Source organism: Nyctibius grandis, chromosome 9 (genome assembly GCF_013368605.1).
Source record: "Nyctibius grandis isolate bNycGra1 chromosome 9, bNycGra1.pri, whole genome shotgun sequence".
In the NCBI taxonomy this organism is placed as follows: Eukaryota; Metazoa; Chordata; class Aves; order Nyctibiiformes; family Nyctibiidae; genus Nyctibius; species Nyctibius grandis.
In genome coordinates this window covers 11,651,452-11,669,077 of record NC_090666.1, presented here as the reverse complement: position 1 = coordinate 11,669,077, position 17,626 = coordinate 11,651,452, and the positions used below count along the sequence as shown (strand labels likewise).

Genomic DNA, 17,626 nt, shown 5'->3' with positions numbered 1-17,626 from the left:
GAAAGGGCAGACTTGGGTAATATGGAACAAAAGACAAACAACATCACTAGCTATTGGCTGAATGTTGTATTCACTGCCCATACTAATTAAACAATGTTAACAGATAATTTATGCTACTGTACACCTCTCAGGTCCTAGGACTTTCATTCTAAGTTTCTGAAATGTCAGAAAGACACTACTTAAAGGATGTCAGATAATTTGGAGTGCTCTCCAGTATACCTTGCTCATGGAAACAAAAACCTTTAGGAGATGAAAAGTGGAACCATGTGAAACTGACAAGAAACGCAAACAAGAAAACACTATACAACCGGCTTTTTTGGATTAGTGCTGTCACCAAAGAATGTTTTATTGTACACACCGCTAGAGTTGCTCACGTTGTAAGGGAGAACATTCCTGACTTGCTGTCTATGAGCAATACAGAAATGAATTGCTGAAAATGAGAATAGAAACCTTGTCATCTTTTCCCTGAGAAGCCTTTTAGTAGAATTGGATGAACCGTTCAAAATTAACACTCTGTTTACGACATGTCATTTTCCCTGTTAGAAATGAACCACAAACCAATGATGTTGCAGAATTTGCTCGTTATTCATCACTGTTCACTGACACTTGTCCAAACAAATTACTGCCTATGGATTATCTGAAATGTAAGGCTATTATTTGCATATAATTATATGTGATAGATCACCCAAGTCACATGTTATTTAGTTGTTAATTAGATGATCTCTGTTTCATAAAACTGAGCATATCTGAAAATCATTTACCTTTAGAATCTCTAAGTGGTTAGACAGAGATCTAATTTGAGGAATATTTTTTTTTCTGTTACAGGGGAAATCTGACTAACTAGAGACATCTTTGCTGGTAATACATGGAGACCTCAGATTTCAAAGCTCATTCTGAGTGAGCTGCCTAACAAAACTTTCGTTTCCTTTTTCCTTGACATTCAAGTCTCAAGTAACAGTGGAGACATGTGTTTAATGCTGTTTATATAAACTGTCCACAGAGCCTCATCTCACTTTGCCTGTATGTGTACACAGGAATTACTATAACCTTTCTAAATAGCACACTATTTCAGACACCTGTTTCATGTTTGGCCTGAAGCCACTGGCCTTTGTATTAACTTGAAGAGTCATACTTAATGCTGTTCTTATTTTTGCTCATTTTCCATCTCACTACACATGCCCTGCATAAAAAACCTATATGTAGTGGTTACTAGCCTAATGGGTGTAGCCCAGTAGTGGTTACTGTACTAGTGGTTACTAGTTCCAATGGCTGTAGCCCAGAATCCTGCTGGAGCCCTGGGAATCCCAAACAGCAGCGATACTCCTCTCTTCCTGCTAGTCAAAACTTCAGGGCAGAAAAAAGGGAAAACCTAGTCAAATGTTAGCTTTAAGATTCTCTCTACAACAAAATAATATCCCCAAACATGGTTTTACTGATGAATGGCTGAAGTCTTTTCAGCACCTATTTATTTCTTCTTTTCAGCAATCACCTTGAGGATGGGATTTTACTTTGGATCTGCTGCATGGATCTGAGAGGGTTAAACATAATTTGTACTTGGAGTTCCTTACAGTTGTGGGACATTATATTTATTTTAAAGTTACTGTAAGCAGTCTGTTTCACCAGGCATTTCATTCTGCTCCCTCTGACTTTCATCTATTCAGGCAAAACATTCACTTCAGTCAATGATACTTTTGTGGAAGAGCTAAAAGTATGAGCCCAACATGTAGCTTGATGAAGATAGCCTTCCTTCCAGGATGTTACAATGGTGTGTCTATACTGCAGACGTAAAAGAAACACAGTTTTCTTTCTTCTTGATATGAAGAAAATTGAAGCAATTTTGTAAGTTCCTTAACATAAAATAATGCAAGTCAAATCCTAGTACTCGTTTAAGTGAATGTCATTTACATCTTTTATATGGAGGGTTGATTTGATGTTTAAAATCATTCCAACATGATTTAAGTTAAAACTATTCTGACACAAAGATTTCAATATATTTCTTTAAGTATTCTCTACCTGTAATATTTCTTCTTCCTTAAATAAAAGATTCAGTGGCTACATGCTGTGGGCATTTCTTCTGATTTTTCAGAGTCATTTCCAAAGCTATGTGATTATTATATGTGTATGGGATAGTGATTATAGCATAATAGATTACTGAAATACAATTATTTTTAGACTTCAGGGAGTTGTACATTGTTCCTGACTACATCTGTCAAGATCCTGTAAAAACTGAGCCAGATGCTGCGTGGTATGCAAACACTCTGAGTTGCAGAGATCACATGTGCAAAGACTACAAAAATACTCTCTAAAAAGTAACTGTGATTATGATCAACGTGATAGGCAGCTAAAATTGCATTCTGTCCATTTAAATTGCATAGTCCACACAAGTTTATGGGAAAACTTCAGCTGTCACTGAAACTAGCCCTACTTGTGACAAAATTGCCCTCAAATATTTAATGTCAGCAACCACTGCTGAACAGGGGCAAGTGGAGAGGAAAACATTTTAGAAAGATAAAAGTATATATCTACTGCTCAAGGAGTGATTGGAAATAATTCACCACACCACATTCTCAGCTAGTGTAAACTAGTCTAACTCCACTGACCTCTCATCCCCCACCATCCCTCAGGCATATACTATTTAGCTTTGAGACATGGAATAAAAGTCTGCAGTCTGCCTAACAAACTGTATTGCTGCATCTTGAAGTTTTTAATATATGATCTGCATGATTTACTAGAGCGTATTTCTCTGCAGGTCACAGCTCATTATAAGCTCTGCTGGCTGTTACGACCTAAGATGGCAAAGAGTTACTTACTCCTACACATACATCTATTGAAGTCAGACCCTGTGCTCAACTGATTAGATCCAGAGCTGTGATTTTGATCCAAATACTGGAACTATGCATGACACTTCCTTTGTGCTTACGAATCTGTCGTTCAGATATCACCCCAGACTTAAACAGGCTTTTCCTCACTCGTAAGTAGCACAGTGCTTGCTGCATTCTCTCTTCAGTGGTTAGAGCTCTTGTTGAAATGCACATTTTGCCATGTTGTAGATTTTAAATGATGCATAGGCACCAGTTTAAACCCTTGAAAGAATAGTATTTTCACCTTCATGGTTGTATGTGTGTGTGTGTATACATCCATATCTATATCTACGTTCTACATCTATCTTCCTGTACCTAAAGGACTCATTACAGTAACAGACTCCAAACAATCAATGATTATAAGTGAAATGCTTTTGTTTCCAGAAGACTTTTTTTTTCTCTGAAATTTTAATGCTAATAATTCTTTTTGCTTTATCTTTTGTACAAATGAATATGAAAACGAAGGAAAAGCAACATCCCTTGTGAATAATTACCTATTGCTTATATTTAACACTTAGCAGGCATAAACAATGATTAATAGGAAAAAAATGAAAAGTTCATCTCAGAAAGCAGTTTCTAGAAGAGCAAACAAAAAAAACAAGCTTCAGGGAACACTAACATTCACACTGAGTTTCCCGTCAGCCAACTTGTTACTTTAAACATGGAGACATTTGAAAAGCTGTAATTCTTTTCCCGTGTGGAAAGCAGCCCTCTACTACCATTAACTTCTGGGATTGTTCTATTCTTCTCTATTCATCTACCATAAGCCTGAAGTCCAACTGTCATTGCAGTCTCCTAATGATTTCAGAAGCACTGGATTGCCCTTTCTATGGAAAAGCCTCATGGAGATTTCTTTAAGAATATTTAGCATTTTATGAGTATATTAAACTGAGTGACCATGAACATTGGACCCAAGTATATTTTTTGGAGCAGAACTGTACTACTGGACTGACACATCTGGCTTCCTTAATTTCAAAACACCAGGCCCCCTGGAAATACATAAAACTAGAGGTATTTGATTTCACAGTCTTCATAAACTGCATCCAATGACATTTTCAAGATCTAAACCATGAAAGATGAACAAGCAGCCAACACAATGTGAATATTCAAAAAGCTTCTGAAAAAGGAGATGACACAAGTCTATGTTTTGGATTTTTTTTTAAAAGAAGTAGACCTTACAGGTCTTGAAAACTAGAAGTATGTGAAAGACTGGATCTAGACAAGAAGAAAAATGGAAAACAATGCAGACATCTCTGCACATGATCGAGTTGGGTTCAGAAGGCTGCAACTATATTCATTCATATACTCAACTCATAAGCATTCCTATTTATAAAATGTGGTCGATTGTCAGGTTTGCTTATGTAAGCCTTACTTACGGTTTCAGATAAGCTATAACTTTGAAAATTACTAAGTGGCAAAATGGTCAAAATTATTTGGAACAGATAAAATTACCACAAGCAAATTCACCCTTTTTTTAAAAAACCTGATGACTGCCTTTTTAACTCTATGTTTTCATACATTTTATGTTTGTAAAGACCTTTACTCTTGACTTTGACAGTTTTGCTGTCAACACATCGATCACTGGGACACGAGGGGGGCATGTTTAGTGACTTATTCCTCACAGTAATTGCTATACATTTATGGCAGAAACAAAGTTTGTTCAGAAAGAGATGCACAACATTACACTTCATTCTACTTAACAAGAAAAAAAAATGTAACTTCTTTTTACAAAACAGAAGGTTGATGATACTGATACAATATAGCAAAGACATTAAAACACACTGTATCATTTCAAAATAGATCTTGGGAAAACTCATTTAAATAGATAATCTATCTTTCATACATTGTGTCAAGTATTTATGTAATCGTATTTTAAGTAAATATGCCAGAGTTTTTGTGGGGGTTTTAATGAGAATATAAATTTTCATTAGCCAGAAAGCCTAAAAAAAATTCACACTGCAAAGCACATTAATCTGATTCTATCTAATGATTATGCTTCAGTCTTCACACAGTCCCAGACAAATACACAGATGGGCCAAAATGTAGCCTAGTTGAAAACAATGGAACAACTCCATTAGCTATCAAAAGAGCTAGAATTTCAAACCGAGTCTAATGTTAAATAATTAATAGTACAGGCAGCTCTCTTTGCTTTATTAAGTAAGTGAAATGCCAAACAGCTTTTATGACTACTGAGTGTTACAGAGACATGGCCCATTGCTGAAGATATTCAGCATTTGTTAGCTCTAGATCTGAATTTGTTTTTCTGAGAAACACAATTTTGTCTTAGCTACACAAAATACATATTCAACATCTTATTTTTACCCATCTGTGATTACACTTAAATTCTGTTTTACTTTTCTCTGAACTGCCTTCTGTGAGCTCAGTAAGCAGAAAAAAATTGTTTAGATAAGCAACACTCATTTCTCAAAACAGATATTATGTCTTATCCCACAGGCATGTCTATGATGCAAACTGCCTGCTCATTTATGGTCAGTTTGCATACATGAAATAATCACCTTGACTGTGAGAATAAAGAGAAAACTGTGGTTCAAATATGTCACAAGAAAGAAGATGGCTCAGCTATTATTGTTCTCTTCTTATGTGGTAGGTTAATACCCATATCACTTTTATATAGAATTTTAAGTGCTATCACATATGGCTTATAATGATGCTTAAATGTAAGTATGGGGTTTTTATTAGTCCATCTTTTCACTTGCTCTAAAATTATGAGAGACCATAAAAAGATAACTGTACCCTGCCTAAAATAAGAAAATCCTTTATTCTTAAAATTATGGTGCATTTTCGTATCTCTAATCATTATGTAATAAATACTATGCTGTGGATTCTTCACTCACCTTAACTGAAACTGATACAAATTCACATATTTAGGACAAGATCCTCAGCCCTTTTTGAACTCTTCAACCCTCTGTACAGCCCAGGGAGGATTCTCATGGGGAACACATGGTAAGGAAGGGTTATCAGAGGCGAGATCACACAGTATAATACTGAGCTTGTAATAGCTGTCAACCCCAGTGAGATATCTGTGTAACCAAGAGCTGGATCCTTTGCTTATATAACATATGAGAAATTCCACATCACTTTAAAGTCTGGAAAAATCAAATAATGTGTGGTTTCTTACCGCTCAGTTATGAAGAACTAGCTTGACTCTTCCGCAGATACTAGACCTTGATTAAGCCTTCTTTCATTGTAAGCTGCACCAAAAAAGTTAAAAAAAAAAAGCCAAATCAAGTTTTAGGAAAGAGAGTTAAACAGAGAATATTTACATGCTATTATATAAATCCACTCACTTATACCGTGAATATTGCCCTGAATATTGATTATACCTCGAATTTTACAGCCCTAGTCCCCTTTACACTGAAAGCAGTACAGTGGAACTGGAAAAGGTCTGGAACTTTTTGATGGGCTGACCTTGTCAGGCTGCCAGACATCCACCCAGCCGCTCTCTCACTCCCCCTCCTCAAACAGGACAAGGGAAGAAAGTATGATGAAAAAGCTTGTGGGTCAAGATAAAGACAGGGAGATCACTTACAAGTTACTGTCATCAGGAAAAGAAGAACTGACTTGGGGAAAAACAATTTAATGCCAGTTAAAATAGATTTGGAGAGTGAGAAACGAAGACAAATTAAAACACCACCTTCCCCACCACAACAAATTTTTTCCCCAGCTCAACTTTACTCCTTAATTCCCAGGTCCTCCACATCCCCCGCCCATGCCCAAGAGATGCAAGGGAGATGGGAAAGGCAAGGTTACTGTGAGTACATAACAGTCCCCCTCTGCCTCTCCTTCATTCTCACATTTTCTCCGGCTCCACTGAGTTCTCTCCATGGGCTGCAGTTCCTCTCCATCGGCCCCAGTTCTTGTCAGGAGAACCTGCTACAGCATGGGTGCAATTCCTGTGAGGACCACTTGCTACAGTGTGGGTTCTCCAGGGCCACAGTTCCTGTCAGGGTAAGCAGCTCCAGCATGGGCTCTCCATGGGCCACAGTTCCTGTCAGAAGAACCAGCTCCAGCATGGGCTCTCCATGGGCCACAGTTCCTGTCAGGAAAAATCTGCTCCAGTGCAGGCTCTCCAGGGCCACGGTTTCTTTCAGGAGAACCAGCTCCAGCACAGGCTCTCCCTGGGCCACAGTTCCTGTCAGGAAAAATGCGCTCCAGCGTGGGCTCTCCAGGGCCATGGTTTCTTTCAGGAGAACCTACCTCAGCGTGGGCTCTCCAGGGCCACAGTTCCTGTCAGGAGAATCTACTCCGGCATGGGCTCTCTAAGGCCACAGTTCTAGTCGCTACCTTGTTATAGTGTGGGCTCTCCATGGGCCAGAATTCCTGTCAGGAGAACCAGCTCCAGCATGGGCTCTCCTTGGGCCTCAGTTCCTGTCAGGAAAAATCTACTACAGTGTGGGCTCTCCAGGGCCAGAATTCCTGTCAGGAGAACTAGCTCCAGCATGGGCTGTCCAGGGCCACAGTTCCTGTCAGGAAAATGTGCTCCAGTGTGGGCTCTCCAGGGCCACATTATCTGTCAGGAAAATATGCTCCAGTGTGGGCTCTCCAGGGCCACAGTTTCTGTCAGGAAAATATGCTCCAGTGTGGGCTCTCCAGGGCCACAGTTTCTGTCAGGAGAACCTATTCTAGTGTGGGCTCTCTGTGGGCCAGAATTCGTGACAGGAGAACCAGCCGCAGCATGGGCTATCCAGGGCCCCAGTTCCTGTCAGGAAAATATGCTCCAGTGTGGGCTCTCTAAGGCCACAGTTCCTGTCAGGAGAAGAGGCCTCAGCATGGGCTCTCCACAGTCTGTAGTTCCTTCAGGGCACATCCACCGGCTCCAGGGCGGGGCCCACCGTGAGCCCCAGTTTGGATATCTGTTATGGCGTTTTCCTCTCCACTGGCTGCAGGGGAGTCTCTGCTCTGTCACCCGGGGCTCCTCTTCCCCCTCCTCCTTCCCCCACCCTGATGTTCACAGGGCTGTTTCTCACTCTTTCCCCCTCACTCCTCACTGCCTGTGCAGCGTTTTCCCCTTTCAGAGGCGCCTCCTGCCCCCTGACGGGCCCAGCCTGCAGGGAGCCCCTTGAGGAAATGGCGGGAACCTGCTGGAGCCGGCTGTGTCCGCACAGGGCAGCCCCGGGCCCCCTCCCGCAGAGGCTGCCCCGCAGCCGCCTTGCTGCCAGCACCTTGCCACGGGCACACAAAATCACCTTTCAGCAAGCACCCATTAAAGGCATGACGGCTTCCGTGCAAGGAGTTATGAATTAGGCCAAGCCGCTTCAGCCTGGGGAAGAGACAGGGGAGCAGAGCGTGGGGAACACGCGCAGGCCCTGGTTACCCCTCGAGCCTTCCAGGACAAGAGCTCCAGTACAAATACAGCTGGGGGGAACCAGCTTCAGAACAAAGGTCAGGAGCTTGTTCTTCAGGCATAATCAGGAGAACCCTAAGTGGAAAATATTTTTGGGTACTGAGATCAGGAAAGGGTCTGTGGGGGAGTATCATATCAGTTTTTCCTGCCCTTGCCGTGGTCTGCCCCAGCAGCCCCTGCAGACAGGAGCACTGGCTGGGGCAGACCCTTGGTCTGAACCAGAACATCCATTCGTAAGCATTTAAATGACTAGCAGATTTCACCATCTATTAAAATAACGGTGGTCCCAGGTGTGCCAAAAGCCAGTGAAGCTTGGATACTCCCAAAATTTGCACAACTCAGTTCACGTATCAATCATTTATTAACTCAGCTGGTTTTCCCCATTTAGTAGAAGGCAGGAGAAGTGTAGAAATGGGTCATCTAGTTTCCACGCATGCAAAGCTGATTTGAAAGAACTAGCTAACACGGTTCACTGCAACACTCTAGAAAGTAAAAATCTCTGTAGGTTTTTTTAGAAATTAAAAAGGAATAGATTTCAGCTCATAAATTAGGCAATATTCTCAGTATTTCCTGTGAAATTCTCTAAACTGTACAAATTCAGTCAATGAGTCTCTAATCAGGATATTCACGGATGAGTAGAACTTTAAGTTCACTAAAATTCAGGACTCTGCTACAGCTGAACACATGCTTGCATGGTCTTCCAGGACATGAGTGATTTTCTGAATCATTTGTGTTATTTGAGCTATTAAATAATCAGTTTCACTGTTCATTCTGCTCCTATATAAACATTTATGCATTTGGCATAAAATAACTGATACATATGTCTTTATGGCTCTCCCCTACAAATAAAAATATTATCATGCTTAGTTGGAGGCAAACCACAACTATGTGGGAGACAGACATATGGCCTTTCCTTGACTTTTGGAAGTACCATCTCATTAAAAGGAAAAAATATGGTAGATCTTACTCCTTCCTTAGGAAATCACCGATGTCTTAGAATTATAATATAATCTTGTTTTTATAAGAAGGCTCTTTTGCCAAAGCTTTTCTTTGTTAAAGCACCTTATTGTGTTGCGGTAACATGCAATTGTTTTGGAAGTGATATATTTTAGCAACAAAGAGCTGAATATCAATATTCTTTGATAACAGGAGGAGCAATGCAGTCAGGGTATTCTCTTCTCAGTACAGGCTATACTGTGGGGCAGCTGCTCAGGTATGACAAGCACTCACTGAAGAAGGAGAATAACTTTTTTCAGACCTGATTCCTTTGTATACAGGGTGTGCAAATTTTTAGAGTAAGTAAATGAAGGAGTATAAGAGTATGCTATGAATGCTCCAGGTCCATTTTGCAACAGAAGACATACCCATGGGAATATGAGGTTAAAATACATATATACATAGCTCATACATGTACTCTGGGTGTTGAGTCTGTAGAGCTTGCAAGCGTGCAAAAGGCTACATATATTTCAAATACATCCAGCTATGATTACAACAATTCAGAAAGAAATTGAGAATTGGGACATGTCAAAACTAAAGCCTAAGAAAGGAAATATTAAAGCTACTACATGTACTCCTCAAATAGAGCCAAGCAACTCAGGGAAACTTCTCTAAGTAGGACAGCAGCTGATTGTTTCATTTCATTACAGGTTTTATAGCAACAACTTGTAACATCGTTGATGGTACCTGTTACATAGATCACTATACATTAAAAAAACCCAGGTACATAGACACAGCCTACTTCAGCAAAAACCAGGAACCAGGACAACTTAAGTTTACCTGTAAGTGGGTGAACTCTTAATAGTATACTCTCTATATACTTTGTTTTCTGCCTAAGTCTCCATATTCCTACATTTTTCTTGAATATGAGGCTGTAACTTTAAAAAACCTCTCTTGCAGACTACACTACAGTGATATTCAGATTGGTCTTGTTCTGCAAGCCAAGAAAAATTCTTTACACTTAAAATGTGAGGGTCTAAACCCTTATTGGACCTGATTACTAAGAAATCACAGATACACAGCTAGTAAATAACTACTTATGAAGGTAATGCCAGTAGCAATGACATTTAAAGTCAACATTTTAACAAGTAGAGCTCTGATAGCTTGCCAGGAAGTTTTTGTTTTCCCTAATTTTTAAAGAGGTTAATAAATCCATGAAAATGCATTATGGGTAATGGTTGGTTTTTGTAATGATACTAAGAGTATCCATGGAAGGAGGGCTAGAACAACATTAATATACATACATAACAAGCTAGAACAACCTCTTTTTTTCCTCTCCTCTGAAAAATTCCAGAGGTCTCACATTGCATACGGCTATAGAAAATCACTGAATTTTCACTGCCTTCTATCGTAATTCCTTCTTATCACAATTTTGTCCCGGGTTTAGGCTCCTGGTTAGAGATGCCTGCTTCCATCCTCACATAGATTCGGAGTTTGTGGTGTAATCATTTTTGTGCATATCTAGGATTCCATATTAGCATCAAAGAAACGACCAATGAATGAGAAATAGTTCTAATTTATTCTCTCAGGAAGCAGAATCAGACATAATGATTACCATGCTTCATAAAGGTGGCCTGGAGTCCACATTCAGAGGTATGATCTCATTGTGATGTTGTCTGATGAAGCACAGTATCACATCCTGGAAAATGTAAGTTATGGTATCCTGAAGACAAGATTGAAATTGGACTGGTATTTCCTCCAGATGTTTCCTTTCAACAGTTCTCTTCCAACAACAGTTTTGGGTTTTTTTTCTTGCAAGAAATAAGGGGGTCTTATGAGTTTGTTTCCTATCTGAAACATAGCCATCACTGCTGAAAGAACATGCTCTGCACACAACCAAAACCTCCATAGTTTGGGGTCTGTTCTCATAGTGCTCACTTTTCCTGTGGAGCCAAAGGCTTTCAGCCTCAGCATCATTTGACCCACAGATTCTAAACTATTAATTGTCCAACTTTCACCAATCATTTACCATGACTATTTTTTGTTACAGATTATTTTTAAAAATTTAAAAAAGAAAAGAGAGAGAGAGCAAAGAACACCCCCACTCCTCTCAAAATATTCAGTCATTCAAGCATCCTTGAATGGACACCTTTGGAAAATAACAACTACTAAGGCAGTCCTGTGTAACATAACAGTCTCATTGTATTGACATATGCACATACTCAAAGGCTGATACAAACTGAAACTATCATATGTCCAAGTGATTTTGGCCTAGTGATGACAAGTGCTATATAAATTCATACCTGAGTACAGAACTGATGTTTCTTGTCAGCAAAACTAATACCCACTTTGGTCTACTTTGGTTAAATAACCAAAGCTTGTGCTTTTAGCTTGTCCTCTGGTTTATATTGCCTACCAGAAGCAACAGACCAATGTTTAACTTAAAGTTGCTTTGCAGCTAAGAAATAAATCTAGGCAAAGTCCTTATGGATTCTGTTCCATTCTCATTGCACTCAATCTCTTCAGCAAACATGTGGAACCAATGGAAGAATAGAAATACAAAAAAACTAGAAACTCGCAGTATCAAGAGATGGTCAGGAATTTTTCTCTGGAGAGATTAATATGTTGAAATGGAAATTAATTGCAGGAAAGGGTTGACTTAAATAAATTATTCATTTTGAAAAAAATGAAAACTGAATAATATTTTATGGTTAAATTCTCTGAACATACATATTTGCTTTTCATGTCATACTAACTGTATCAAACCTAAAATATTTGTTTTAAAATGTGAAAATAATGAAAAATGCTACAACTGTGCTGATCCAGACTTTTGCAATGGAAGACACAGAGATGGCACATTGAAATGCTCTTTGTTTGAATTTGAGATGGGAAAGTTTCAAAAGCTCAGCAGTTCCTTTGGGATGGGAAAAGAGGTTGCTGCCCAGCTCCACTCAAAACTAATTATTTATGGTTGGATGTGGTCTTGCAACTCAAAAATCTTAGACAAAACTCTAAGAAAGAAAAAGGATAGGCAATGCATTTATCACACATACACACGTAATGATTGATTTCCAGTCTTACCTATCTATAAATCAGAATGCAGTCAATTAGTTAAGCTGTTGTTAACTATAATGATCTATTGCTTTCTTCTCACAGTCAGGTTGCCATAGTCATTGTCTGTATGACACCATTATAAGCTTAAATATTTGAAAGCTCTTTTGGAAAGCCTGTCTTTACTTCACCAACACAAGAGTTCAAGGGAAGAAAAAGCTTCTTAAAAGTATTCCCTAAAAAGACATCATGTGAGCATGAAGATATTATTGGTCAATTAAATGAAAAGCTTCTTCTTCTTTAACTGATTCTAAACAACATTCAGTTCTCTAAAGACAACATAAGCAAAACGATAAAAATTAAGATCCTTGCTAATATTAGCTGCTTTTTGGTGCCTCAGACATCTGTGCTTAATTATACTTGTCAGTGGACAATATATCCTCTTCGTGCAAGCTCACATATATCTTACAGCAGAGGGAAGATGAAGTTTCTTGAAGAGAATCTTAGGGGTAAGTGTAAGAGTATATTTGCCTTCTATAATTTCTCCGATGACAGCATATGAATAATAGACTTTTTGGCTCACTGCCATTGTTGGGGGGAAAAAAAAAAGCTTACACAAAAGCAAGACATAGTTCTGGTCTGACCAAAACCCTAGATTTTCCATGTTTCAGTGAATTACAAAGGTTTAGAAAATTTCAATTTGAAATACCAATATTTAAGTACTTAGACAATTTCAAAATGAAAGTTTCAACTCTTTCTAATTAGGAACAGGAAATCAACTGCTGATCGTTTTTATTTCTAATTGAGAGTAGATTTGGAGACAGTCCTCCCTAAGCAGTGGTAGGCTTACATCACACAAAGGAGAACAAGGACAGACACAGCTGGAAGCAGGCATATGCATGAAGATTTTCAGGAACGTGTGTTTTCCCTCGTATTTGCAAACCAGGGAAAGCACTCATGTAATCAGGTACCCAATGTCAGCCCGTACACAGGGCTTAATTTAATACAAGTGACTTCCAAGTTAGGGAATCAAGAAGGGAGTAGCACAGGTTATGCAGAAGAAAGCTAATGGCAGACATTCAGAATGAATATGTTCTTCCTATGGTGATTCTCTTTCTTCTCACCAGCAGTGGGATGTATTACAGGTAAGCAATGCTGACAGTGATTAAAGATCCAAACCATCACTTTTCCCAAACTGAACAGCTATGGGGAAGGCAAGTTGGTTTTTTTCCCAGCAGCTTCCTTTCATACACCTTTCAAATGCGAAAACTAACACATGAAAACCTCAGCAGTGGTTACTACCTCATAATTTGAAACATTAAATCTTGAAGGAGCATATATGATCCTGTATAGAACTGTATAGTCACCTTCTTCACATGATGTTGTATGTTGACATTTATGGCATCAGTAAATCAGGTTTACTCTAATATAGCTCTTTTTAAGCTGGACCCCTCAGGCAGAAGAGTATTTGGACCAAGATCCCTGAACTCCAGCAGGATATCAGTGCTGGGGAAAATGATTTCTGCTTCCTTTTTAAGGTAGATGTGTAAGCTTTAACTTTGCAGATTCTTCCCACTTCTTCTAGAAAGTTAAGGCTGTTGCCTGAGAAAGCTCCTAAAGTAGCAGCACCAGCTTAAACCACCCTACTAATACAACCAATACAACTAGCCAGCCACTCAACATATGCACTGCAAATCTGATCTAGGTTTGGGGGTTTTGCTGGGTTATTTTTAACCCAGATCACTCCTCTGATCTGGTTGACTGCTCAGACACAGAACAGCATCAGTGTAACAGAGGCAGCAGTATGATTCAAGAATAAGCAGCAAGAGAGGAGGACAGTCAGATGAAGTGTACGCATCAGCTATAAAAAATGCTTGTAAAACTGTGTACTAACATACTCTCTCATTTAACAAACCATCCCAAGACCTTCTCTGAAATTGCCTTAGATGGTGAACCAATGTCAAGCAGAAGAGCAAGTCACTGTGATATTTTGCTTCCGGTGTTATCAGCCCACAGAGGACTATGGCAGATGTGCTGTCCAGATTGCATAGTGGCAAGATGTTTTGGGAAGAATTTCTTTTTATTATTTCAGGATAACTTTATATATATATAAATATATGTTTTCTTTGTAAATACAGGCACTTGGCTTCCAGTGTTGGTCCCACCTTTTCTGCAAGTTCTCCTAATCAAAAATAAAGCTCAAGTTCTCTGCCTGGTCCTGCACCTGATCGGTACTAAAAACCTCAAACATTTCTCAAAATACATATTTCTCACACTCCAGTATATTTATGTTCCACTGATTTCATTGATGTCTGGTGGATTATGATCACATCTGCTCTAGCACAGCCTAGGAGACAACAAACATGTTCCCTCCCGACAGTTCTCATCTGCATCACATAAGCAGCTATTTATGTGCCAATAGCTGAATACCACAGCTTTATGATCTTCCTTTTCCTATCAGCTATGATCCCTGCTACCAGCTCGATGCCCTCTTTAGCAGCCCAGGGGCCACTAGACTGGAGGTTCTACAAAGCCCCTATAACTTTCCTCAAACTCTCCCAGCAATATTAGTCTCAAGAGACAGTAATTTGTCTCCGAATACCATAAGCAGCTTGCACACGTTTACCCCTTGCCTATATGACACTCACTGATAAGGTACAATACCGAGTGTGAGGAACAAGTCATCTCATCAAGGGTTAGGGCGGGGTTCTCTCAAATGGTTACACATACAGCTGCAAGGAGATTGCTCAGACTCAGCCGCATCGTGCCCGCATCAGCTACTTGCAAAATGATAGACTTAACATCGGTCTTGAGAGAGAGCAGAAAGAACAGAGATGTTTAGGACATGAACTTGTAAGGGAAAAGGAGTCTGGGGAACTGTTCCCTTCTACGCCATTTATGGGATAGAGCTTTGTGTCCATTTTTGTGAGTAAGAAATGAAGCCAGGAATTGTAATGATCTCTTGGAGAGAAGCCTGAAAGTTCCCCAAAACTGGCTAAGGTGGTCAGGGTGGCGGCGAAACAATGTTAAGACTTCCCACCAACTAAACCACAATTTAGCATTTCAGTTTTGAATCATGCTTGTTTTGCTGCTTTCAGAATGACGGTGAAAACTTCTTGACTGGTCGAAATGCAGATTCACAGCTGCTGTTGATTGTTGTAACTCCTTTGATGTCAGTAGTTGGAAGGGAGATGAATAGCAGCTGAGGAGCTGTTTAACTCCTTTACACGAAACAGCCACTGCTCCACATCAGTGGGATCCAGGGAAGCCCTCTGATGGTTCTAGAGATGAGGACTTAAAATAAGATACACTGCTGACCGACTGACAAACTGTCAGGTCTTGTAACATTCTGATCTCATTCCAGGAGCTACACATCGGCATGTGCTTCGGATGACAAGATGTATAACTCCTGAGTTGCCTCAGTGTCCCGCTGTGGTAGTTGCTCAGCATTTTGCAGAAGTGTTAAACTTTCCACATTTCTACCAACGGAATGGAAATTAAAATGGGGTTTATTCCAAGAAGTTTAAAATGCTATGTTCTGAATTTCCATTAGGGGATGGTACTCTACCATCTCACAGTGATTTCTAATGTGTATAATATTCGATAGCTGAAATGATACTGGATTTGTCTTCCACATACAAAAAGTAATCTTTGCAACTAAATTTTTCATTTTGAAGAAGTGCTTATGTTCTTGTTGCTCTCGCTCAAAATACTGTTATACGTAAGTTATCCATACAGGTGGATTGCTACAGCAGCAGGGAAGCCCTGGTATTCAGGGGGGCTCAGGGCTGTCCTCTGCTGCTAGGGCACTGGTTTTGGGCCTCAAATACCCCCTGCTGCCCCAGAAGGGGGTGGCAGGGAAGGCCCCCTCAGCACTGTGGCAGTGTGGCAAGGCTTACAGCACAGGGGTAATTGGTGTTTTTTCTACATTTGAAAGGAAAACGCGAGCCTCGCCACACAGTTTGCTTCCCAGAAGATGGGTCTGTGCTTGGCTGGAGCTCCCCGGCTGGTGCTCAGGGGAGACGGGCTCCGGGAGCAGGCACTGAGCTAGCTGGGCCCGGGCACTTCACGGGCAGCTGCGGCGGGGAAGTCGGCGCGGAGTTTTTAGGGGAAGCCTGCGGCTCTCCCTTCCCCCTCCGCCGCCACCTCCTCCAGGTCGGCCCGGCACGCAGGCAGCTCTCCCGCGCCGCCCTCCGGGCAGGTGTACCGGGGCGGAGGTGAGATGGGGGACCCGACCCCCTCGCTGTCCCGCCGGGGGCGGGGATCGGGACGGCCGTGTCCCACAGGGCCAGGCCCTGCCCAGGGATCCGGGTTCCCGGGGGCCGCATCCTCCCGGTGCCGGCGGGCCCCTGCGGCAGCACCCCTGTGGGCGCGGACAGGGCGGGGAGAAACCCGACCCCCAGCGCCTGGGAAGGGAGAGCGGCTGCCGCTGCGCGGGAGGAGGCGGCGCGGCCGAGCGACTCCCCCATCCGCAGGGGACACCCCCGCCCTGGGCTGCGGGGAGGCCGCCCGGCCCGGCCCGGCGTGGCCCGCCGGTAGCAGAGGCGGCGCAGGGCGCGGGCTGCTGCCGTCCCGGGGCAGGGCAAGGGCGGGGGTGCGGCCCTGCCCTCTCGCCGAGCCGGGGAGCGGAACGAGGGGGGAAGCCGGCGCCGGGCGCCCGTCTGCCTCCGGCCGGCCGGAGCCATGCGGAGCTGCGGGAGGGCGAGGGGGGCTGCGGGCTGGGCCGCCCCGCTGCTGCTGCTGTGGCAGTGCCTGCCGACGGCGCGGCCCTACAACCTGGACACCCAGCACCCGCTGCTCTTCCGGGGGGGCAACGGGACCTTCTTCGGGTACTCGGTTGTCCTGCACCGCCACGGCGAGGAGAGATGGTGAGTCCCCGGCCGGGCCGCCCCCGTACCGCCCGTCGCGCCTTCCCCCGGCTCCGCCGGCCGTGGCGCCTCACGCTGTCGTCTCTGCCCGCAGGCTCATGGCCGGCGCCCCCCGGGCCAGCTGGCCCGCCAACAGCTCGGTGGCCAACCCCGGGGCCATTTTCCGGTGCCGGATCGGGAGGAACCCCCGCGGGCGGTGCGAGCAGCTCCAGCTGGGTGAGTCGGCGGCGGGGCGCGGGCGGGCAGACCCCGGCGCTGGGCCGCGGGGGTGCCGGGGCGGGCGGCGGGACGGGACGGTCCGTGCCCGCCCGCCCTGCGCGCACCGCGGCTCCGTGCCGCTGCCTTCAGGGCTGCGGGCGGCCTCTCCTGGGTCCTTTCCAGATTAAACTGGCGTTTACCCTCGCTAAAGGGCGCGATCAACGCTATTGCCGCAGAGCAGCAACGGTGGCACCTTTCTGTAACCAGAAAGAAATGCACCAAAACTTGATTTAGAGAAACCGCGTGTGACAGCTCCCGTTCCCACAGTTTTTTTCACACCTTTCAGC

At 42.6% G+C, this 17,626-nt stretch overlaps 1 protein-coding gene across 1 annotated transcript in view; it reads left to right on the top strand.

The window, feature by feature from the left end:
* The first annotated feature begins 16,896 nt into the window (after window positions 1-16,896).
* The window catches only part of ITGA4 (integrin subunit alpha 4), a 37,394-nt gene continuing 36,664 nt past the window's right edge, over window positions 16,897-17,626 (top strand). Inside the window, exons 1-2 of the mRNA XM_068407654.1 lie at window positions 16,897-17,081; window positions 17,176-17,297. Coding sequence (XP_068263755.1) covers window positions 16,897-17,081; window positions 17,176-17,297 — 307 coding nt within the window. The remainder of the gene's footprint in view (window positions 17,082-17,175; window positions 17,298-17,626) is intronic.